At 40.0% G+C, this 26,955-nt stretch overlaps 1 protein-coding gene across 4 annotated transcripts in view; it reads left to right on the top strand.

Moving 5' to 3' along the window:
* Positions 1 to 278: 278 nt before the first annotated feature.
* LOC112252252 (neurotrophic tyrosine kinase, receptor, type 3a) overlaps positions 279 to 26,955 on the top strand; it is a 293,700-nt gene continuing 267,023 nt past the window's right edge. For all 4 annotated transcript variants that reach the window (XM_024423331.2, XM_042323085.1, XM_024423330.2 and 1 more), the window contains exon 1: positions 279 to 864. In XM_024423331.2, the coding sequence (XP_024279099.1) occupies positions 626 to 864 (239 nt within the window). In that variant the 5' untranslated portion in view covers positions 279 to 625. The remainder of the gene's footprint in view (positions 865 to 26,955) is intronic.

Genomic DNA, 26,955 nt, shown 5'->3' with positions numbered 1-26,955 from the left:
GTTGCCATTCTTGATTGTCTAGGCGTAGCCCTTTAAAAATGATACATTGTGGCCTGGACGCCCGATGTGTAAATGAAAATCCAACCCTAGGCCTAATGATAAATCACCATAAATATGTAGCCTATTGTTATTGTGCTATAGTATAGCCCACGCTCTGTGTGCAATTGCTGTTATGATCTGATTTGAGCTGCATCCTGAGTTGCAGGTGTGTCAGTTTCCATTTTGCCCTGTAGGTGGGACTTAATGCTTTGAGCATGGACCTCGCTTTCTCTCTCTCGTCACTTTCTTCAACGCGCTATCCCTCGGAGTCTTGGAGCGGTGCTAGTACAACCTGGAACTAAGCGGCTAACGGCAGCATGAATACAGGGTAACATATACTATGCATTCTAGAGAGGAGGACAAGCTTGGAGTACTGCTTTTTGAACCATTCCCACTTTGACGGAGTATTTTTTTCTCCTTCTTCCTCATCTGTGAAATAGATGGACATTAGCTCATTCGCATCAATTTGACATACCTCCATACATTCACTCGCCCGCGCGCACACACCACATAATTGCATATTTAGACGGTCTCCGATTTGGAGGTTCAAAAACATCAAGGATATTGTCCTAATAAACGTTGAGTCATGGATTCATTTTTTATTCCACCACGAATTTGCTGGTGGAGGGTATTGTTTCTTTTGACCATCTTTCAGGACTACTTGAGCAATATGCTGGACTGCCCGCCAACCTGCAGCTGTTCTCCAACTGAGATCTATTGCAATAAGTCTGACAATGGGAAATTCTTTCCCCTGCTTGCACTGCAAGATACTGGGAACAATGGAAATAACAGTATCGAAGATGTGTTCAAGAACATCACCTCAATGTAAGTCTTTGTGCCCACTGTAGTGGCCATCACATGTTGAATCCATGTGAGTCACAACTTAGCGTAGGCCTACTCTCACTGTAATTTATTTGTTTTACTTCTGCCGCACATCCTTACGTGATATACTTAGCAATGCAAAACTGTGATTCTGCTGAGTCTGTAACATTTAATAGGCTACCTATACATCCCTTTCACGTTATGTCGTTACCGTTATCTCCGTGGAATACATTAACCCTGCAAAGCCCTTCAGCCACAAGTAGAATGCGGTATCAATAAGAACTGAATTCAATGTCATTTCAAAAATAGACCTGTTGGTGCATTGGCCCGCAAATAACACCCAAACAGCAATATTGCTATTCCTTTATAAGAGCCTGCATGCAGGACTTGATTCAGCTTAAAGAAATCAAAGGTTTGGAATAAAACCTACCACAAGAAGCAATATCATTTGATATGCTCGGTCATTCCATTTGATTTCAAACACTTTTTAACCTCACCCCATTTGATTTGAATTAAACTTTTCTTACATATTTGCCCATGGTAGAAGTGGTCAGAAAGTGACATTTTGGACCTGAATGGCCAAACATTCATGAGATGGATGTGCTCAAAGTTGTCCCATTTTTCATACATCACCATACCATGAGACATCCAGGTCTTCATCACTGGAAAATATAAACTGTTGATTTTAATATAATTGAAAAGCTCACAAACTACTTTATCATTTCTTGAAAAAAAATGTTTTTGAATAACAATGTAATTTTTTTGTCATCAAAGATTGTTGACTTAAATGGGGAATATCAGTTGTTTTAAATTATACTGTCAATCTACTATAGGAAACCTATTGAAATAATAGAAATATGGATAATAGAACAAACATTCTATGGTGACATTTCATGGTGGGTGGACCGGCAGCTATTTTTGTGGGAGCAATTGGAAGTAAAAATGTAAATGTCAATGGTGTACCAGCTAGATTGCAGTGGTCTGAAGGGATATATCCATTGTATGAATTATATTTCTCTGATTGAAATGACACCTACTGTACTCAGTATACAAGATGATGCTATGTCTCAACGATTGTGGGCACAACACAAACACTTCAGATTATGTAAATTGGCATCTAAACTACAACATATGCAGAAAAAATGGAAGTTTAACCATTTTATGATGATTGGTGTTAAAGGTTAAAAAAATACTTTCAAAAATTAAATTAGAAAATATTTTCACAACCCTGATTATAAGCTTTTAATCGATATCAAACTCAACCATTAATATTTTCCAGGGATGAAGACATGGATGTCTCATGGTATGGTGGGGTATGCAAAATGGGTCAACTTTGAGCACCTTTATCTCCTGAATGTTTTGGCATTCAGGCCCAAAAAGTTACTTTCTGACCACTTCTACCATGGGCATACATGTACAGAAAGTTTTGTTCAACTCAAAAGGGGTGTGGTCAAAAAACAATTGAAATCAAATGGAACGACCCTACATAGAAAATGTAAGCTAACCACAACTTAGAATAGGCAGTTTTACTCGTTTTAATTGCTTTGCATTCTGTCACGGACTCAAAATAATTTATAGCATTTGCAAACGTCTGAAAAGGTGCTTTGTTTACTGAAATTAATCAACCAAGAGACAGAGATTATATTTTTAGATCCACTCTCCAAGTGTGGCCATGTCAGTTTTTATTATAAGGCTTCTTGATCATGACACAATTGACAATTTTAGTCTGAACACTTTAAACTAGGCTAATCCCAAATAATCATTGTTAGTTAGATTTGGTTGCCACCCTGGCAAGTTTATGTTATCAGCCCGTTAGATTTTGTTCTGATTTGATGGTCCTATTTTTAGACATGTCACTAACTCAGTAGAGAGCCTATTCTGATGAATGTATCTCATATTGAAAACATTAAAAGGATATTCCACCCAGTAAAGTGAAATGTTCTTGGCAGAAGGTTTCCCCTCTTATATTCCCAATGGAAAGTATTTTTGGACTCTAAAAGTAATGTGTTCGTAAAAATAGAGCATTGACACTGATGACATACTTTTTCCTCTAGAAGGCTTTTCTTTTGGAAATGCCATTAGTTCTGTTAAAGAACAATCTCCCCCACTGCTCCTAGCTCTCTCGGGTGAAATATTAAGTCATGTAGGGCTCTTATAGCACAGTAAATTTGTATTGCACCCATTTGTATTCACCTCTAAATGATTTGAAAAGAAAAATTAACAATCGTAGTAGAAACAAGATCATCAATACCCAATACACTGAGAGATTTTGGATCCCAGCTGTTACATCTCAAGCTGAAGAGACTATTTTGGTAGAACAAAACCCCAATTCATTATTGATTCTTTTTTGAGATTTGCCAAGGATGAGGGTGCCATGACAACCTCTCTGCTTTGAACTGAATCCACACAATTTCCATAACCTGAGAAGTGATGATTTGCCTAGTGTGTAGGATGTAGACCCCATGTATGGGCATAAGGGCCAGAAAAAACCTGTTCCAAACACATGCATAATTCCAACGATATTATCCTAACTATGCCGCCTGGTTATAAATAAGCACACTTTAAACCAAGCACAAAAAACACCAGTCAGTTTGTCTTGACTTTGTAGGTCAACTCATTCTTGTGCTGGCTGCCTCCACTCTCTCCAGAAGGCCACTAGAGGGGCTGCTGGTTGTTCTTTTACAGAGATGAGAACTCTGTCATTCGATAGATTGAAATAATTACAAAAGTTATTTTATGTGCCAGCTTTATCAGAATGTTGGAATCCATTATTTTATTTTCATAGCATGATTTTTGTTGAGCGCTGTCGCAGAGAACCGCATCTCATGGCTGCTGCTGTTATGCGTGTAGGAATCATTCAGCACCCCCTATTACTGGACAGCTCCAACAGACTCACTTCGCTTGGGAGTGGGCCGTGTAGGCTAGTTGAAGAGAATCGGCAGTCTTGAATTGCAGAAGTTGTTACAGCACATGCACCAATACAATTTCAGAGTAGACTTAAGAAATTGTGAGAAGCATTTTTTTTTTATCTCCCTTTGGCACATTTGTTTTAGGCTACTTCTGGATTTCCTTGAATATACCTTGAATGAATTGTACATTTGACAGCTGTCTGCCTGAACTATAGCTACATTTGTCTCGCTGCACACAAGTTCAGACTTCTAAAAGCCAACAATTCTGTCAGGTATTGTGTAACATAATGATCATGCATTTTGACGGGTATGTGTATTGTTATTGTCAAATTATGTAGCCTACCTCAAATATAGGCTACTTTTCCACATCATTTGAATCCAAGTGTATACAGTTGAAGTTGGAAGTTTGCATACACCTAGGTTGGAGTCATTAAAACTTGTTTTTCAACCACTCCACAAATTTCTTGTTAATAAACTATAGTTTTTGCAAGGCGGTTAGGACATTTACTTTGTGCATGACACAAGTCATTTTTCCAAAAATTGTTTACAGACAAATTTCACAATTCCAATGGGTCAGAAGTTTACATACACTAAGCTGACTGTGCCTTTAAACAGCTTGGAAAATTCCAGAAAATGATGTCATGGCTTTAGAAGCTTCTGGTAGGCTAATTGACATCATTTGAGTCAATTGGAGGAGTACCTGTGGATGTATTTCAAGGCCTACCTTCAAACTCAGTGCCTCTTTGCTTGACATCATGGGAAAATCTAAAGAAATCAGCCAAGACCTCAGAAAAAAAATGTGGACCTCCACACCTCTGGTTCATCCTTAGGAGCAATTTCCGAATGCTTGAAGGTACACGTTCATCTGTACAAACAATAGTACGCAAGTATAAACACCATGGTACCATGCAGCCGTCATACCTCTCAGGAAGGAGACGCGTTCTGTCTCCTGGAGATTAACGTACTTTTGTCCGAAAAAGTGCAAATCAATCTCAGAACAACAACAAATTACCTTGTGAAGATGATGGAGGAAACAGGTACAAAAGTATCTATATCCACAGTAAAACGAGGCCTATATCGACTTGACCTGAAAGGCCGCTCAGCAAGGAAGAAGCCACTGCTCCAAATCCGCCATAGAAGAGCCAGACTACGGTTTGCAACTGCACATGGGGACAAAGATTGTACTTTTTGGAGAAATGTCCATCATACTTTTTGGAGAAATGACCATCGCTATGTTTGGAGAAAAAAGGGGGATGCTTGCAAGCCGAAGAATACCATCCCAACTGTGAAGCACGGGGGTGGCGGAATCATGTTGTGGGGGTGCTTTGCTGCAGGAGGAACTGGTGCACTTCACAAAATAGATGGCATCATGAGGATGGAAAATTATGTGGATATATTGAAGTAACATCTCAAGAAATCAGTCAGGAAGTTAAAGCTTGGTCGCAAATGGGTCTTCCAAATGGACAATGACCCCAAGCATACTTCCAAAGTTGTGGCAAAATGGCTTAAGGTCAATGGAGTCAAGGTATTAGAGTGGCCATCACAAAGCCCTGACCTCAATCCTATAGAAAATTTGCAGGCAGAACTGAAAAATCATATGCGAGCAAGGAGGCCTACAAACCTGACTCAGTTACACCAGCTCTGTCATGAGGAATGGCCCAAAATTCACCCAATTTATTGTGGGAAGCTTGTGGAAGGCTACCCAAAATGTTTGACCCAAGTTAAACAATTTAAAGGCAATGCTACTAAATACTAATTGAGTGTATGTAAACTTCTGACCCACTGGGAATGTGATGAAATAAATAAAAGCTGAAATAAATAATTCTCTCCTATTATTCTGACATTTCACATTCTTAAAATAAAGTAGGGATCCTAACTGACCTAGGACAGAGAATTAGGATTAAATGTCGGGAATTGTGAAAAACTGAGTTTAAATTTATTTGGATAAGGTGAATATAAACTTCTGACTTCAACTGTATGTAATCTAATATTGCTAATATATATATATATAAATATATAAATCTAATATTGCACTAAATCCCCATGGATGACATGTTATTATGTTTGAGAAATAATGGCCTCCATAGATAATTGACAGGCAGTAGGCCTAGGTTTACTTTGTTGGCAGTACATAATTTCCCCCTGAAAATGGCAGGCTAGTATGTAGCATCCAGTGGCATGGTAATGCCATACTCTGTTTGGAGTGTTCTGTGTGACCAAGGTTTCTTCTTCTTAGGCTTTACTGTTAATGAGGTATGAATGCTCTGGCATCTGGAGCATGTTTGAAAGAGCTAATCCTTATGAACATTTTCATTTCTCTAGAAGCAAAGTGTGTTTGAAATGGATTAGGCTGTGTTGTTTTGCTGCATGGACAATGAGGATGAAATTATTCTCTTTGAGAGGCACATTTGTGTTATCTCACACAAGACTAAAGCATTATTGTTCTTTGACCAGTCTTAAATGTTCACATTCACCATACAACAGGTGGATGCATGATATATCCATATATTAGTATGTATCCATTGAATTCATCAAGTTCTCTATAGAGGAAGTGGCAAAGACACGGTTTTGTACTTTTGCTGTCATGGGAATGCTGTTGGTGTTCAATTTGTGCTTCTCTTTTAAGATAAAGACCTTCCTATCACAGTGCTATCAGTAACATCCTTTTCGCGCAGTCTCAGAACTTGTATATGTTATATTTCCTTTCATTTCTCCTGCTAAGGCTTGGGCGGTATGCCATATATACCAGGATATTTGGAAATGGCCACGGGGTGGTTTTTCAATACCATCAAAACTATTGATTGGAAGTTTTTCAATACATTTGAATATTTGTAGCTTATTAAGATAATACCTGCAGTCAACTTGTACAATACGTTAGGGAACAAAGCAGATGCGTTCTTCATTTCACCGGTCACATTATTTTACATTATGAAGCTCACGGTAGTTCCCCAGAATAGTTGAGCCAGTCATGTGTTTGTTTATATATAGCACAACGGGAGAAAGCTGGAGCTGGTGAGTCCAGCTGTGTATTTGGTTTAACTTGCTAGTTAGCGAAGTAAGTGGCTGAATTAATAAGGAGACGGGTTATCATATAGTGTTAGCTTTCTGCCGTGTTTGAGAAGTCAAACTGTTTTGGATGAGTTCTGTACAGCTGCTACTCCTGCTATCTAGATTTATTTACGTACATTTTTCCCGTAATTTCTTCGGTTCTCCGACCGTCTACTCCTCCCCCTATTCTCTGAGCAGAGCAGGAAGTCCCGTTACCCTAGCGACTCCACACAGACACAGCATGTACACACTGCTCCAAAACTAGTACTGTTGTTCCTTCAGACAAGCATGGTCAAAACTTTATTTATTTGCACAATGTCTCCCTTTCACATTCACTTGTAAATGTCCAAACTCAACAAACAAAAAAAATCAGTAGCTACTACCTATAACGTAAACTCACCCCATTCCGTACAAATGTGCGCAACCGCAACATTCAAACGAGGCTACAAAGAAAACTAATGGGACTGTAGCGACTGTGTTGACTTCAAAATTGGGGGTGTGAACTATGTTTCTATTTAAGCGTTGATCGACATGGTAATGGCTCTATAGTATTGGAGAAAAGTTGAAAAAATGGACCCTCCGTTACATCTAGACGTGTCTTGTCGTAACGTACGGCACGCATACAGCAACTATTTCTGTCTTACAATCTCTTTCCACCAGGTGTAGCACTTCTCTCATCCCTTAAAAACATGAAATGGACAGTGATGGGGGTAAGGGGGGATACCTAGTCATGTTTTTGTGTCATCATTGCATGCGATCATCATTCTCAAAGCCGCTGTTTACTTCTAAGATCACTTTAGTACCGCCCTAAAAACCCGATTCAAATTTGACACAAACCTTCAAATAGGTATGTAATGACACATTATATAAACTATTTATAGTGTTTTATTTACATTTTAGAGGCGATAAGGTGATAAGTTGGACAGATCGAGTGAAAAAAAGCAATTTTCCCACAGGACATCTCTCCTTCTCACTATCACGCATTAGTTTCGCTTCCCCACTCGCCATTTTTAAAAAGACCCGACAGGGCTCATTGCCTGCTTGAATTATGCAGAAACGGGCAGCGTTTAGGTCATGTAATTGGTTCTGTTGGAAAGGGGAGAAATTGTGCTTTACAATGGTATTGACATTACAGTTGATCTGGAAGTATTACGTTTTTGGGGTGCTAAAAAAAGGGCAATTGTACGGACCAAGGCGATGTACGAGTTTACGTGAGTTTATATTACTTGTATAGCTTTATGAGCTGGATTGCTTGTCTTTGCAATTCGTTTATTTCTGTTTGCGCTCGTTAGCATATTTAGTTAGCAGCCTCTGTTGAAATTCGCTATTAGTTTGTGTTAATTTTGTTATCATTCTGATAATAGATGTCCAATGGAGTTTCTTTTGCATTTTAAGCAACCCCTTGTGTACTAATAGCATAATTCCTGGGATGAGAGGAGGACGGTATGACGATATGAAAATCAGGACACCACCCAACCCTACTCCTGCTCAAGGTTTGCCAACATGGTGTGTGTGCACATTTGTGTGTGTGGGAGGATGAGTGTAGGATTATCTGTCAGTCTGCCTCACCTCATATTTGTCCTCTATATAACTTGCCTATTTTAGTACCCTAAGAAGAGACTATTTGTTTTCATCCATTAGGCTAATTGTCTTTTCTCTGTACTTAGTAAGGCTGTTCTCTGTAGAAGGCACTTTTCTGTGCAATTCTTTATCTTCCATAATGGAATGCAGAGGCCATGGTCAGCAGTCAGGCTGCATTTTGTACCTAAAACCACTAGCCCAGTACTTTGAAGTCTTTGAAGGTTATTTGAGCATTAGACATGTTGAAATATGCCATGCCAAATCCATTTGCTGTCCCTCCATGGTCTCTCAGAAATCGTACACTTAAGAGAGTGGGAGTGAGCCAGCACATGTTCACAAAAACGTGGGCAAGCTATGAAAAGGAGGCTACCTCTGAGTGATGTCACTCCTCCCACACATCCCTGCTCTGCTTCAGAGGAAGATGGAGGGCCTCGTTTAAATCCGACCTAATTAAAAGCACAGTGGAGTATGGAGATGGTGGGGGGGGGAATCAATACAGTTTCATATTGCGATATTATATCGATATATACTTTTTTGTTACTGTAGGGAGCGTTTGCTAGGTCTAGTCAGCTGTACCTATGCCACAACTCAGGTATTTTTAATTCTATGGCTTGTTCTCCATCTTTTTAAATGTTTTCAGCACTTTTATTTCCCTAAACAATTAAAACTCCTTTTCTCATGCTCTCACATCTCTCTGCAGCAGACATACAGTATAGTGAGCAATATGTTTGAAACATCAAATCGCAGTATCGAATTGCAATACATATAGAATTGTGACAAACGTAATACACATTGTATCGGCACCTAAAGTATTGTTATAATATTGTATCGTGAGGGTACTGACAATTCCCAGCCATAGTGGAGTATAGAGTACAGTACATGGAGTTGTGTACAGACAGACAGATGGAAGGACTGTCAGTGTTTTCACATCTTTATTCAACATAATTCAAAAAGATTGAGGCATGCTATACAATATGTGAGTAAGAGGGGGAGGTGACTGCCCAGTGTGGAGTGCATGGTTTATGATTCCTGTTGCATGTGGAAGTGCCATCTGTGTGAGGCCCCTTTAAAGGCAGAGTGTACCAAAGTATCCATGCCTGCCCCTTACCTGGATGAAAGATGGTTTATCTTTGAGGGAACATGGCTGTGCTTTGCCTGGTTGAATGTTTAGTGATCTATCCGGGTGGGTTTGTTCAGCTGAAGTATATTACTGGACCCTGATTTCTCCATATCTCTTTAGACAAATCTTTAAACCCAACCGGGTGTCTCTCTGCTGAGGTCCGCTTTACGAGATCGGAGAGCTGGATCTAGGAACTAAACTGTCATCAAATGGCATATAAACATCTACAGCATCTGCTTTGCTTCCAGATCTATATTTACTGCTAGGCTATCTATGATCATGTGCTGTTCTCTGAGGATTGGCTTCACAGTGATCCGTGTTGGAGTTAACTCACTGATTGCACGGCTACCTTGTCTGTCATGCAGAAAACCAACCTGGTACTCCATTAAATGTCACTCTATCAGTTGAAAAGATGAAGTCAGAAATCACTGCGTACATCGAATGTTTTGAATCTGGAGGCTTTTAGCTTCTCCATGGCATAGCAGCAGCATACTGTGTGAATAGCATAACGTGCACCGAGGTGAGGAAGCCACTTCATGGATGACTGGGAAAGATACAGTATATAGTCCAATAGGTTTTGTGTTTCAGAACCATATGTAAAAAAAACACAGACGTAATGTTCTGATGAATGTGGTATGCTCCCTTTTGTGAACATTGGGTAAACATGAAAACATCACAGTCAAGTACAGTAGGTTGGTTATATACTGTTGCATAGCCTTTAAACTCATCACATTTGATTTGCTAAGACAACTACTTTGTCCAACTAGGACAGTGAGTGGCCAGTCCAATAACATCCCTGATGACCTTGAGGGATTAAAAAGCTTTTTGTTCACCATTACTACTGGGATGGAAATGTCTGCATGCATGACCGACCCTTTATATTACTCATTATGATTTCCAATAACATTAGCTACCATTATGTCCCCTTTTTAAATTGACAACAAAAACCATACTCCTTCATCCTGTTGTCCACCCCTAGTCAAAAGATATTATGGATTTGACTTCGGCCCCGGGTAGAGAGAGCCTATCACGTTGGTATGAAGAGATTCGGGAGACCAATGCAGGATTGCGTAATAGTTTGTTTTATTAAGACCAAATTACGGCATGCCATGCAAAGGCACGGAGACGAAGTCCAAACAAACATGTAACAAAAGCACAGTGTTGAAACCCAAACAAAAGAGCGAGGTGTATCTTGAATAAATAACACACGCGCACAATGAATAACACACGGGACGAGACCTGTAATCATCTGCGCAATCCACAAGGGCACGAAAGCCCAAAACACACAGCACAGGTACACACACGCACCAACGGACATTGTAACAATAATCGACAGCCCCATGAAAACCGAAGGACACACTTATAGAAGTACTAATCAGTAGGAATAGGGGACAGGTGTGCGAAATTAAAGTTCTGGAGGCATCTGTGACAGAGCCTTTATGCTATTGTCCCCTTTGTGGTACCACCCATGTGTGTGACCCCTAATATGCATTATGCCGAGGGCAGCACTGTTTATGAAATAGGTATTAGCATAGATCAATAGCAGATGGTCAGTGATGACCTAATTATTAAAGACCCATAAACTGTATGTGTGTTCATTTTCCAGTTCGCAATATTCCCTTATGTAATTGTACAGAACACAATGTTCACTGTAGATAATGGATAGGTCATATTGTGTCATGTTACAGAACTAGCTCTTACTGAATTCATACAACTATTAATCTCTCAATGTGCAGAATACATGCATTGAGTCTCTGTTTAATCGTTGTTGCATTCCTGTCTGTTTATTAACATGATCAATGTCATTCTCATTCAACTCGTAAACCTCCATGGTATGTGCATCATATGTCTGCTGCCACCCTCTTCTGTGGAGAACATGAGCAAAGACTGGACCCTTCATTTATCTATTGTAAAGAATTAATGCACATATGTTCTGTGAAATTGCATCTGATGACTGAAAGCATGTGCCAAACTCATTCCATGGATGGCAGAGAGTCTGAGGGTTCACTCCTCCGTTGTACTTGATTGATGAATTAAGGTCACTAATTAGTAGGAACCTCCCCTCACCTGGTTGTCTAGGTCTTAATTGAAAGGAAAAACTAAAATCCTGCAGACACTCCGGCCTCCATGGAATAAGTTTGACACCCCTGACTTAAAGGGGAAATCTCAACCCTAATACAATGCCATACAACTCTCCTTCCGTGGCCTCCAACTGCTCTTAAATGCAAGCAAAACTAAATGCACGCTCTTCAACCGATCGCTGCCCGCACCTGCCCGCCCGTCTAGCATCACAACTCTGGACAGTTCTGACTTAGAATATGTAGACAACTACAAATACCCAGGTGTCTGTTTAGACTGTAAACTCTCCTTCCAGACTCACATTAACCATCTCCAATCCAAAATTAAATCTAGAATCGGCTTCCTATTTCACAACAAAGTATCCTTCACTCACGCTGCCAAACATACCCTCGTAAAACTGACCATCCTATCGATCCTTGACTTCGGTGATGTCATTTACAAAATAGCCTCCAACACTCTACTCAGCAAATTGGATGCAGTCTATCACAGTGCCATCCATTTCGTCACCAAAGCCCCATATACTACCCACCACTGTGACCTGTATGCTCGCGTTGGCTGCCCCTCGCTTCATATTCGTCACCAAACCCACTGGCTCCAGGTCATCTATATGTCTTTGCTAGGTAAAGCCCCGCCTTATCTCAGCTCACTGGTCACCATGGCAGCACCCACCCGTAGCACATGCTCCAGCAAGTATATTTCACTGGTCACCCCCAAAGCCAACTCCTTCTTTGGCCGCCTTTCCTTCCAGTTCTCTGCTGCCATTGACTGGAAGGAATTGCAAAAATCACTGAAGCTGGAGACTCATATCTACCTCACTAACTTTAAGCATCAGCTGACAGAGCAGCTTACAGATCATTGCACCTGTACATAGCCAATCTGTAAATAGCTCACCCAACTACCTCATCCCCATATTGTTATTTATTTTTTGCTCCTTTGCACCCATGTCTCTACTTGCACATTCATCTTCTGCTCATCTATCACTCCAGTGTTTAATAACTAAATTGTAATTATATCGCCACTATGACCTATTTATTGCGTTTACCTCCCTAATCTTACTTCATTTGCACACACTGTATATAGACTTTCTATTGTGTTATTGACTGTATTTTTGTTTATTTCATGTGTAACTGTTGTTTGTGTCGCATTGCTTAGCTTTATCTTGGCCAGGTCGCAGTTGTAAATGAGAACTTGTTCTCAACTGGCCTACCTGGTTAAATAAAGGTGAAATAATAATCTTTACACCTTGTTAGGTTGTAATTATTAAAGAACTCTACGGACACTATAAAAGCTTAAACCAAGTTTATTTATCCCAAAGGATCAAACAGCTGTACAGACGACGGCATATTCACACAAACACTGATATTTAACCTTTTCTCCTATGCTGAGTCTCTTCCTACATATCTGAACAGTCAATGCATCTCTGTTGCTAGACAGAACCTTAGTGAGATCTGTTCTTCCTCACTTCATCTGATCGGACTTCTGCCCCAAAGTGCTTACTCCTGCCCAACTCACAGCTGTCATGGTGACTGGTACCAGTCTGTGTCTCTTCTCCTCCAAAAGGATCCCTCCCATAGGATCCCTGATGGCTAACATAATGTAAACGTTATACATTACCCTCTCTCCCTCAGTGACATGAATACATTCCAGTGGCCTTCTGGTGTGTATGCTTTAGTGAGAAAATGTTGGGATCAGGTACAACTACATTTATGCACCCCAAAATGAATATTTATCAGCAATTTCCCTCACCTACAACTTCTCACCTGAATTAATGTTTTTTTTTTTAAAGGGGTTTGGCAAAGGCTGAACATTTCTCAACGTCAACAGTGAGGAGGCGACTTCTGGATGCTGGCCTTCTAGGCAGAGTTCCTCTGTACAGTGTCTGTGTTATTTTGCCCATCTTAATCTTTTCTTTTTATTGGCCATTCTGAGATATGGCATTTTCTTTGCAACTCTGCCTAGAATGCCAGCATCCCGGAGTCACCTCTTCACTGTTGAAGTTGAGACTGGTGTTTTGCGGGTACTGTTTAATGAAGCTGCCAGTTGAGGACTTGTGAGGCGTCTGTTTCTCAAACTACACACTCTAATGTACTTGTCCTCTAGCTGAGTTGTGCACTGGGGCCTCCCACTCCTCTTTCTATTCTAGTTAGAGCCAGTTTGCGCTGTTCTGTGAAGAGAGTAGGACACAGCGTTGTACGAGATCTTCAGTTTCTTGGCAATTTCTCGCATGGAATAGCCTCAATTTCTCAGAACAAGAATAGACTGATGAGTTTCAGAAGAAAGTTATTTGTTTCTGCCCATTTTGAGCCTGTAATCGAACACACAAATGCTGATGCTCCAGATACTCAACAAGTCTAAAGAAGGCAAGTTTTATTGCTTCTTTAATCAGAACAACAGTTTTCAGCTGTGCTAACATAATTGCAAAAGGGTTTTCTCATGATCAATTAGCCTTTTAAAATGATACACTTGGATTAACTAACACAACCTGCCATTGGAACACAGGAGTGATGGTTTCTGACAATGGGCCTCTGTACGCCTATGTAGATATTCCATTTTAAAAAATCACCCATAACCAGCTACAATAGTCATTTACAACATTAACAATGTCTACACTGTATTTCTGATCAATTTGATGTTATTTTAATGAACAAAAAATGTGATTCTCTTTCAAAAACAAGGACATTTATAAGTGACCCCAAACGTTTGAACGGTAGTGTATATTGTGAATTGCCCATAAGTAAAAAAAAATATTGAGATATTATTTTTAGTCCATATCACCTAGTCTTAAATGGATCTTCATGTTGTTTGTTAAACTGTAAAGTTTGTAAACACTCTGTGGTTGGTTGATGGAATCTGGCCTTACCCAATTCTTATTTCACTATAGATGAGTGGGTCACAATCCTCTTTGCCACCGTGCCATCTACAAACACAGTCTGCTCTTTCTCTCGCTCTCTCTTGCTCTCTCCCTCTCGCTCTCTCTTGCTCTCTCTCCCTCTCTCAGAGGAGCCTTAGCCTGCCCTTTGAACACTGCTTCCAGACCGCTTTGAAATATTGATCAATCCACCCCTTTCTCTCCCCTAAAACACCATCTTTTGCTGCAACTCACTGATTGTTTTTAGGGACATATAGATATATAGTGTATTTCCACAATTTAATCAAATTTGATTTGCTTTGTGAACAACAAGTGTAGACTAATAGTGAAATGCTTACTTACGGGTCCTTTTCCAACAATGCAGAGTTAAAGATAAAAAATATAAAACAGAAAAAATATAAAACAGAAATAGTGACGCAAGGAATAAATAATGAATAACAATAACGAGTAAAAATAACATAGCAATATACAGGGAGTACCAGTACCGAGTCGATGTGCAGTGTTCCGGGGTAATTGAGGTAGCTATGTACATATAGGTAGGAGCAAAGTGACTAAGCAACAGGATAGATGATAGACTGCGCTGCAGCAGTGCATGGATTAGTAGAAGCAGCATATGTGGTGAGTGTGAAAGTGTGTGTGGCACCAGTATGTACACTATACAGTTGAAGTCAGAAGTTTACATACACCTTAGCCAAATACATTTAAACTTAGTTTTTCACAATTCCTGACATTTAATCCTAGTAAAAATTCCCAGTTGTAGGTCAGTTAGGATCACCACTTTATTTTAAGAATGGGAAATGACAGAATAATAGAGAATTATTTATTTCAGCTTGTATTTCTTTCATCACATTCCCAGTGGGTCAGAAGTTTACATACACTCAATTAGTATTTGGTAGCATTGCCTTTAAATTGATTAACTTGTGTCAAACGTTTTGGGTAGCCTTCCACAAGCTTTCCACAATAAGTTGGGTGAATTTTGGCCCATTCCTCCTGACAGAGCTGGTGTAACAGAGTCAGGTTTGTAGGCCTCCTTGCTCACACATGCTTTTTCAGTAATGCCCACAATTATTTTTTTCTATAGGATTGAGGTCAGGGCTTTGTGATGGCCACTCCAATACCTTGACTTTGTTGTCCTTAAGCCATTTTGCCACAACTTTGGAAGTATGCTTGGGGTCATTGTACATTTGGAAGACCCATTTGCGAACAAGCTTTAACTTCCTGACCAATGTCTTGAGATGCTGCTTCAATATATCCACATAATTGTCCATCCTCATGACGCCATCTATTTTGTGAAGTGCACCAGTCCCTCCTGCAGCAAAGCACCCCCACAACATGATGCCGCCACCCCTCACGGTTGGGATGGTGTTCTTCGGCTTGCAAGCCCTCCCTTTTTTCCTCCAAACATAACGATGGTCATTATGGCCAAACATTATGGCCAGACTCATTTTACTGTTGACATAGATACTTTTGTACCTGTTTCCTCCAGCATCTTCACAAGGTCCTTTGCTGTTGTTCTGGTATTGATTTGCTCTTTTTGCACCAAAGTACGTTAATCTCTAGGAGACAGAATTCGTCTCCTTCCTGAGCAGTATGACGGCTGCGTGGTCACATGGTGTTTATATTTGTGTACTATTGTTTGTACAGATGAACGTGGTACCTTCAGGCTTTGGAAATTGCTCCCAAGGAGGAACCAGACTTGTGTAGGTCTCCAATTTTTTTCTGAGGTCTTGGCTTATTTCTTTTGATTTTCCCATGATGTCAAGCAAAGAGGCACTTAGTTTGAAGTTAGGCATTGAAATACATCCACAGGTACTCCTCCAATTGACTCAAATTTTCCAAGCTGTTTAAAGGCACAGTCAACTTAATGTATGTAAACTTCTGACCCACTGGAATTGTGATACAGTGAATTATATGTGAAATAACCTGTCTCTAAACAATTGTTGGAAAAATTACGTGTCATGCACAAAGTAGATATCCTAATCGACTTGCCAAAGATATAGTTTGTTAACAAGACATTTGTGGAGTGGTTAAAAAACTAGTTTTAATGACTCCAACCTAACTGTATGTAAACTTCTGACTTCAACTGTATGTATATAATAGTATGTGGGACACCCCTTCAAATGAGTCAATTTGAGTTTTTCATCCACTCCCGTTGCTGATAGGTGTATACAATCGATTACACAGCCATGCAATATCCATTGATAATGATTGGCAGTAGAATGGCCTTACTGAAGAGCTCAATGACACCGTCATAGGATGCCACCTTTCCAACTAGTCAGGTAGTCAAATTTCTGCCCTGATAGATCTTCCCTGGTCAACTGTAAGTGCTGTTATTGTGAAGTAGAAACATCTAGGAGCAACAACTGCTCAGCCACGAAGTGGTAGGCCACACAAGCTCACAGAACAGGAGCACCGAGTGCTGAAACGAGTAGCGCGTAAAAATAGTGTTTTCTCCATTGCAAGACTCTACCAAGTTCCAAACTGCCTCTGGAAGCAACATCAGCAGAATAACTGTTTGTTGGGAGCTTCTTAAAATGGGTTTCCATGGCCAAGCAGCCTCACCCAAGCCTAAGATCACCATGTGCAATGCCAAGTGTCAGCTGGAGTTGATTAAAGCTCGCCGCCTTTGTACATCAGAGCAGTGGAAACGTGTTCTCTGGAGTGAAGAATTATGCTTCACCATCTGGCAGTCTGACGGACGGATCTGGGTTTTTAGTGGTTGCCAGAAGAACGCTACCTGCCCGAATGCATAGTGTCAACTGTAAAGTTTTGAAGAGGAGGATTAATGGTCTGGGGCTATTTTTCATGGTTTGGGCTAGGCCCCTTAGTTCCAGTGAAGGGAAATCTTAACGCTACAGCATACAATAACATACTAGATGATTCTATACTTCTGACTTTGTGGCAACATTTTGCGGAAGACCTTTTCCTGTTTCAGCATGACAATGCCCCACTGCACAAAATGAGGTCCATACAGAAATGGTTTGTCGAGATTGGTGTGGAAGAATTTGACTGGTCTGCACAGAGCCATGACCTCAACCCCATCGAATACTTTTGGGATGAATTGGAATGCCGACTGCGAGCCAAGCTTAATCATACAACATCAATGGCCGACCACACTAATGCTCGTGGCTGAATGGAAGCCATTCCCTGCAGCAATGTTCCAACATCTAGTGGAAAGCTGAAGAGTGGAGGCTGTCATTTTATTTTTGAAATTATTATTTTTTAATTATTATTTAGTACAAAAAACACAAGGACGGGGTAACATTAAAGTATTAGACCATGAAGGACAAAGAATACAGCCTCAAGACACTATCAAACATGTATCAGTCTTTCCGCAACAGAGCCATCCTTATGTGCGAGGGTGCGTGTGCATGATAGTGATATAAAATATAAAAATATTTTTCATTATCACAATCTTGTGAAACCCGAAACCTCCAAAATCCCCCATAGTTCCTCAATAGCTGTCCCTCAACCTTTCGAGACCCCTCCCACATTCCTCCCCCCCGGAAGAAAAATAAATAAAAAATACAATTAATTCCATTCTCCACCCCCAATAATCCCCCAATGCACCAACAACCAAGAGAATGAACTAAAGAGAAAAAAGGAAAAGACAGAAGAAAACAGCAAACAATGCAAAAAAAAATTAACCAAATTATAAATTTAAAACAGAGGACATCAAGGACAACTGAAATCATAACAGCAATGCCATATGTTTGTGTGCATGTCTGGCACTATTACATGTATGTGTGTGTTCTTGTATATGTTTATTTGAATGAGAGTGTGTGTGTGTATATGCATGTGTAACATGCACGGCATCAGCCTCAGGCAAACCGGCATTAGTTGTACAAACACTGCCACTTAGTGCCATTCAAATGTACTTTTATTATATCTTTTGACCATCATTCGCTCTCTCACACAGCAACTCCACTCCCACTTGTCTCCAATTCCACATACCAATCCTCAGCTTCCCATCTACTTCTGCTGGCCACCCACTTTGTGTTTCTACGCAACACATATCTTTCAACTTTGCTATGATGTTTAACGTACAATTTCAACAGAATAGAATCTACAGATTGCATGTTGAAGATAAATACTTTTACTAAGAGTATTAGTATATTAGTGATTGACTGACCCGGTCTCTCCAGATCTCCTAACAGCACTATTTCTAGGGTCAATTTTAGATCAATGCTATGCATTTTCAGCCATTCATGAACCTGAGACCAGAAACAGGCTACCTGAGGGCAATACCAAAATAAATGGTCTATTGATTCTGTATCCTCACAACAAAATCTGCAGCGCTTCGATGATTTTATGCCCCAAATACTCAACATTTTGTTGGTGGCAAGAATTCTATATAATAATTTTAGCTGAAAAGCACGATGTCTTGAATCTTGCGTTGTTTTATATATCAACTCATACACCCTGTACCATGGAACCGGTACATCAAATCTCTTCCCAACTATTTTGCAATCTGTATGGCACAGTTGTGAACATCCTGGTCCTCAAATGAAACTGGTGTACTTTCATATTTATGCTATTTTTATTCATTTGACAGTTTTGATCCTTTATATTGGGCAGACAGACCCTACCTCCTCCCGCTGCCACCCGCCTCCTCCATTTTTAGGGCAATGCTGTAATCAATTGGTTGTACTCTTGGATTGAGCAGACCTTCCCATACCATTCTGATAACTCCATGAAGGACATAACTCTACCATTACAATATAATTTAAGAACAAAATAGTCTTTTCAAACTTATTTCCCATAAATACAGGTATTTTATCAACCAGCACATTTGAGTTCAGCCGTAATATTTTGTTATATCTTTTCAGGGGGATGAAATTGAAATTGTAGCCAGCTCTGCAATGCTTGTTTGCTTATTTTCAATGAATCAAAAATGAGACATGGCAATCTGCACAAAGGCAAAATGCCATTTTTAAACAATGGGTGAGCTTTTCTTAGCAATCTACTTGAGAACCATTTAGGGTTCAAATAAAACTTTTGAATGAGTGAAGCTTTTGGAGAGAGATTAATGCTTTTATATTTAATTATCTCAACCCACCCAATTCATATTCATTATATAGATAGGCTCGTTTTATTTTGTCTGGTTTAGGGTCCCAGATAAAGCGAAATATTTTTTTGCTCATATGATTTGAAAAACAAATCTGGAGTAGGCAGCGCCATGAATGAAGAAAATTGAGATATGACTAAGGAATTAATTAGGGCAATTTCTTAAGTTTTCTATTGAAAGTCATTGTGGAGAGCTTATTTATATATTTTGTGATATGAATACCGAGTATGTCTACTTCACCATCAGCCCATTTTATAGGTAAGCTGCAGGGTAATGTAAAAGTTGTATTTTTTAAGGATCCAATACGCAATATTGTACACTTATCATAATTAGGTTTTAGTCCAGAGATCACAGAAAAGTTATCTAGATCTTTAATGAGACATTGCAGGGATCTAGCTTGCGGACTTAACATAAAACTTGAGTCATCGGCACACATGGACACCTTTGTTTTTAAGCCTTGGATTTCTAATCCTCTGTTGTTATTGGATCTGATTTTAATTGCTAGCATTTCGATGGCCAAAACGAATAGATATGGTGACAGCGGACACCCTTGCTTAACTCCTCTTGACAATTCAAAAGTCTCCTGAGAAGTAGCCGTTATTTACACCTGGGGTTGCTATACATTATTTTTACCCATTGTATAAGAGAAATACAGAAATTGAAAAAAATCCAGGCATTTATAAATCAAATCCAGTCTTACTTTATCAAATGCCTTTTCAAAATCCGCTATAAATACCATTCCTGGCCTCTTATATGTTTCATGATGTTCTATTATTTCTAGTAGTTGTCGTATATTATGTCCAATGTATCGTCCATGTAAAAAACCTGTCTGATCAGGATGAACAATACCTGGTAAAAACCTTTTAATTCTGAGTACTATGCATTTTGCTAGTATTTTTGCATAACAACATTGAAGTGTTAGGGGCTTCCAGTTTTTTAGATAGACTGGGTTTTTATATTTGCCATCTGGGTCTTGTTTTAATAATAGAGATATCAGACCTTCCTGCTGAGTACCTGACAGACTACCATTTCTATAGGAGTAGGTAAAACAATCTAACAATGGAGCTTTTAGTATATCAATAAAATATGTGATATACCTCTACTGGTATGCCATCAAGCCCTGGGGTTTTTCCAGACTGAAAGGATTTAATAGCCTCAAAAGTTATTCTTCTGTAATTTGGCCTTCGCACTGATCTTTCTGTACATTTGTTAATTTTCCATTTTTTAAATATTATTTGGAAAGAATTCCTTACCGTAATCTTCATTCAGTGTGAGAGGATGAGACAGAAAAGAGAAAATCTGCCTAAAATCATTAGCTTCCTCTTTTAAAATATAATTCGGAGAATCATAGATTACTTTTTAAAATTTTATTATTTTTAACCTTTATTTAACTTGGCAAGTCAGTTAAGAACAAATTCTTATTTTCAATGAAGGACTAGTGGTTTAACTGCCTTGTTCAGGGGCAGAACAACAGATTTTTACCTTGTCAGCTCGGGGATTCGATCTTGCAACCTTTCGGTTACTAGTCCAATGCTCTATCCAGTAGGCTACCTGGTGCCGCAAAAGGGGGACAAACTCCATATTTATGCCCATGATTTTGGAATGAGTTGTTCGATGGGCACACAGTTTTGGTAAATGTAGTGTATGTGTGTGCATGTTATTTGATTGTGGGTGTATGTACTGGGTGTGTACTGTGTATGTGTGTGTGTGCTGGGGTGTCCATGTAGGAACGTGTGAGTGTGTGGGTAGAGACCAGTGTGTGTGCATAGAGTTATTGCAAGAAAGTAAAAAAAGGGTAAATGCAGGTAGTCAGGTTAGCCATTTGATTGGCTATGTAGCAGCCTTGTTTGGCAGTTTTATGGCTTGGAGGTAGAAGCTGTTCAGGGTCCTGCTGGTTCCAGACTTGGTGCACTGGTACTGCTTGCCGAACGGTAGCAGAGAGACTATGGCTTGGGTGGCTGGAGTCTAACAATTTTTTTGCCTTCTTCAGACACTTTTTGGTATAGAAGTTCTGGATGGTGGGGAACTTAGGCAGGTTACCTTGACGTTATTGAGCACAGGGACTATGGTGGTCCATTTGAAAGAAGTTAGGATGGGTTGAAAATGTCAGTGAAGCCACTTCCCAGCTGGTCAGTGCATGCTCCAAGTAAGCGTTGAGGTTTTCTGTCTGGCCCCGCGGCTTTGCAAATGTTAACCTGTTTTTAAGGTCTTGCTTACATCTCTACGGAGAGAGAGATCACACAGTCGTCCAAATAGCCTTTGCTCTCATGCATGGTTCAGTGTTGCTTGCCTCGAAGCGAGCATAGAAGGCATTTAGCTCATTTGGAAGGGTCGCGTCGCTGGGCTGCTCACTGCTGGGTTTCCCTTTTTAATCCCTGAGAGTTTGCAAGCCCTGCCACATCTGTTGAGTGTCAGAGACAGATTAGTAGGATTCGATCTTTTGACCAGTATTGACACTTTTTCCCTTTGTTGTGGCTCGTTGGAGGTCGGAGCGTGATTTCTTATGTACGTACGGTCACTGTGGGGACGACGTGGTTAATGCACTTACTAATGGAGCCGATGACTGATGTGGTAATCTCATCAGTGTTATCGGATAAATCCCAGAACATATTCCAATCTGTGCTAGAGAAACAGTCCTGTGGTTTAGCATCCGCTTCATTGGACCACTTCCATCTTGAGCGCGTCACTGGACATCATGTGAACACTATGGTATGTTATTCTATCAGGTATGAAGGTAAGACCCAGATGCAGACAACGTCAAATTAACAATGGTTTAATAATCCAACAGGAGCAGGCAATAGACAGGTCAAGGCCGGCAGGGGTCTGTAAAACAGAGGTGGGGTTTAGGTTTAGTTGGCAGCTGGCAGATGAAGGGCATGTGACGATTGGCGTTTACAGCCTTCATTTTGCTAGCCCCAGTTCTATGGTTCTATACATCTTTCAACAAATCCCTGAAAGAACCTCCTCATTGACCTGTAAACCTCAACACTTTCAGAAGTGGAAAAATAGGCCAGTTTCCAGGACACTGCAGTAGTTAGAGAAGTTCCAATGGTGTATGTTTTATCTCTGTAAAAACTATCCTTTTGTATTGACCTCCCAAATGTACTTTTCTTAGAAAAGTATTAAGGCACTTTATGATTGAATCTACCTCTGTAGGGTGTGCAAAGATCAATGGCAACTGCTGTCTAATAGCGTCTGTTTTAACCTGAAGCAGTAAGGCGGCAGTGAGCTTGGTGGGTATCTGTGCAGACAGCCCCCAGGCTCCGTGACACTCATTGATATGCAGCAAGAGCCTCTGAATGGGGTAAACAAGGGAGAAGGCGTCACACAGCCAGTGGAATATCTCAGGAGGCACCTGTTCAGCTCACGCTCTGGTTCAGCTGCACTCTACTTGTTCCTCACTTTGACTTTCTACTTCACATTCTGGGGGGGAGGGGGCTTCCAAGGGCTTGTCTCTCTCTTAGGAATGGTGGGCTGTTGATATAGATTGAGATAAAATTGTTACTTTGAGACATATAGTAGGTCATATTACTGTAGCAGAAGTCTAATCGAGAGTCTATGGCATTTTATTTCAATATTTGGGAAAGGAAATATGCTGTAGTAGTACAAGTCCCCCTGCAGTTTGATAGCCATAAACAACATGATTCAAAGGTATTTATGTGTGCATTGTTTTCCCCCACCATTCGCTGTGTAGAACAGATGTGGGAGGGGCTAGGTCTACATAAGGGTGCACATTTTTTTTAAATCACAAAAGCTCTGACGAAGGCCGTGAGGCCGATACGTAACCTTATTAAATATCAGTGATACAATCAAGAGCATTGTGCGGTTTCCTTTTTCTTTCAATATTTAGGAAAGGAAATATACTGTAGTAGTGTAACAAGTCCCCCTGCAGTTTGATAGCCATAAACAACATGATTCAAAGGTATTCATGTGTGTATTGTTTGTTTTTTTGAATGTCTCATTGCCCAGATGATGTTAGGAGAGCTTAAAACATATTTCAGAGTGACAGAATGAGACCAAGAAGTCATTCTGGCAAGTTCGTTTTATATTGATCCTACCCCCAAAATCCCTTGGGCGTATTAAAAGGTAACCAGTGCCTTGACGAATCAGCAGGGCAACCTACCCAACCTGTGTACAGCTAGAACAACCATGCATTAGCTGGCGTTGGCGAGCAGAGCTTCTCTCTCTCAGGCGAGACTGGGAACAGAAAAGTAAAGGCCACACAGAGGGTGTGGAGTGAGTAGAGAGTGTTCCCAGACAACGTGACATGGGCTTTAATGAGTCTGGAGAAGCTTCATGTCCTCTACATGAATAAAGAGCTCCTTCACCAGCCCCTTCCCCGCCCCATGCTCTCCAACCCCCTCATCTAAACAGGAAGGAGAGTGAGGCACACAAACAGAAATCTTTACCAAGCAGGTACATCTTATTTGTTCTCATTAGCACGATCATTGTAATATTCCAGTGATGAGAGCAGGAATACTGTGGTTTAAATCCACTAACTGTTTTCGTTTTCTCTGCATTGCTTCACTATTTGTCCCTGTCAATTAGTCTCACGAAGCATTTTCTGTTCAGTGCAGTTATTTTTGTCTGAGCCTGAGTGGTGATGGCTCTTACAGCCAGAACTCACCCTACATAACAACCTATTTGTTACTGTTAGCCAGACCACAGCAATCCCTGTGTTGTTTGCTAACATCTAAATGTAGATGATTTTGTGTGGATTTTGTCTCATTTCATTTTGCTACTTTACCTCACATTCAAAAGGATCTTAATGTGCTGTGTGTGTGACCACAGCTGGTGTCACAATCAGCAAGCCGTTTTGTACTTGTTTCCCTGTTTTGATCAATTCAAAAGGTCTTTGTTCATTTGCTTTCATTTGTGAGTCAGTTCTCTATGCAATATTCTTAACTCTGTTGTCTGTTTGTGAAGCTGTTTTTTCAAAGAAATTCCCATGGTGTCTTTTCTTCTTCCCATTGTAGCGTTCACTAAGTGACAATTTAATATGATTTAAGAGTCATTTACCCTAATTAAGGTTTTACTGTTGATATGGGTGCAGCACATCAACAATGAATATTTATCTCAAGTTGGGATATCTTCTTTTAATTCATTCATAATTGCGTTGGCAACTCAGAACTCTGCACTGTTACTGTTTCTCAAATAATTACAACAGTGTCACCCAATGGGATGTTTGAGACTGGTAATTGGATTCCAATGTAAATGACTTTTTAAATGTTTCAAACCCAAGGAATAAAATGCTATTACATTTAAGAGCAGTGATTATATTTCAGCCTGTGAGTCATTATAATGCAATAACAGTCTCAGCACCAGTAACATTACACAAGGTTCTCATTATTCAATATGACTGTTAATGTGTGCAAATGCAAGGATTTGCTATGAGATCTTTGTTAGCTTTCCCTCTATTCCCTTTAACAGGTTTCACCAAGTGGTAGAGGCACCATCTGAAATTGCATATCAAGTGTGTGATTGGTTTAGAGTGCATTAAAATCAATTTGGGTGAGAGTCTGGATGTATGACCGACCGATACATCAATACATGAAGAAATGTATGTTATGATTTAGCACGCCTTTCTGTTGATTGGGGAGGGAGAGTACCCAAAGGCCCCAGACACATTTACAGCTTCGCCAAATTGCAAAAAAAAAAGTATCCAATGAATTAAAGATCACCTGGAAAGCTGTTCACATTTGGTAGAATAATTTAATTGAAAACACTAAAGTATCAGGACATGCTGAAGTGATGTGGCATATCACTGTGTGTGTGTGTGCGCGTGCGTGTACGACAGATATGGGTCAAGAATTGGACTTTACAGTCACACAAATAGACAAGAAGTGGAAGGTCATAGGAAACAATGCAAATGAAGCAACCCCTACAAAAATGTCCATTAATTATAATCCACATAATAATTCACATTTCCTGTCGCTGCAGTGTTATTTCCCTACTGTAGCAAACTGCCTCAAATGAAGATCCTACCATCTTTCAAGCATTTTGCAATGTGAAATGTGTGGGCAGCAGAAGCTGCAGCGTCATACAGTAGGGCTGTGGTACTGTACAGACAGAATTAAAGCCAAGCTCATGCCTGCACCTGCCTGGTGGAAAATGCTATTTTACAGACTCCAGAGGGAAGGTATGCTGATAGCGGGTCCATTGAGAGAGAGGATGGAGGATTCAACACTGCTCCTGCCCTCAATCTCAGGCAGCACAGAACAATTTACACAGCCCGCTCCTCCCTCCCCTTCCAGCAGTGCATGCACTGTACCAGCACCCTTTAGAGGAGCTCCCTACTCAGTGCTCTAACACCCCAGCAGATCTATCCAACATTCTACCTTGTTCAATTCTTCAAAGTCACTCCTGCAGCAACACACATACACACCAGAAGAAGAATGTTCATTGAATTACCACAGTGAATTATTTGTAATGTTTGTTTGTGTCATTTAATCCCATAAGGGATTGCCAATTGTCGATTTGATACAAAAATAAAATGTCATTCATTCATACACACTCGCTGCCATGTTTAAAGTTGAAACGGAAGATTAGTATCTGTTCAATTCTGGGATTTCTAATAAACTGGTCCGGTTTCAGGGCATCTACGTACAAATCGTTTTGTAGTGATTATGGCGCTACCCTATACGTCTAGGAAAATGCAATGCTGCAATGGTAAATCTCAAGTCATAGACTGTTCTCTCTGCTACTGCATGGCAAGCGGTACCATCTAGGTCCAAAAGGCTCCTTAACAGCTTCAACCCGCAAGCCATAAGACTTCTGAACAATGAATCAAATGGCCACCCGGACCATTTGCATTGACCCCCCCTCCCTTTTTTTTGCTGCTGCTACTCGCTGTTTATTATCTATGCAGAGTCACTTTACCCCTACCTACATGTACAGGTACATATTACTCAATTACTTCGACTAACCTGTACCCCCGCACATTGACTCGGTACCGGTACCCCCTGTATATAGCCTCGTTTTTGTTATTTTATTGTGTTAGTTTATTTAGTAAATATTTTCTTAACTCTTATTTTCTTAAAACTGCATTGTTGGTTAAGGGCTTGTAAGTAAGCATTTCATGGTAAGGTCTACTACACCTGTTGTATTCGGCACATCTGATGAATACAATTTGAATAGATTTATAATAATGTTTTAATATTCTTTATTTATTCAGGGAAAAACTCACGAGTGCCCTGATCACAGTAGCACAGCAATCAAATACAATATGAAACAAAACAGCAATCAATACAATGTCAAATAAAAATACAGCAGAATACAAAATGTACAGAAAGCTGTTACATTCCTCAGCTACTATGTCCTCAATCAATACTTTAAATTGCCTGAGTGGCATATCAAGTGTGTGACCCAATTGTAATGTGTTTTGTAAATTGTTCCAGCAGTGAGCTGCATTCAATCTAAA

This window comes from Oncorhynchus tshawytscha, linkage group LG06 (genome assembly GCF_018296145.1).
Source record: "Oncorhynchus tshawytscha isolate Ot180627B linkage group LG06, Otsh_v2.0, whole genome shotgun sequence".
NCBI lineage: Eukaryota > Metazoa > Chordata > Actinopteri > Salmoniformes > Salmonidae > Oncorhynchus > Oncorhynchus tshawytscha.
This window is presented reverse-complemented; position numbering and strand designations above follow the sequence as displayed.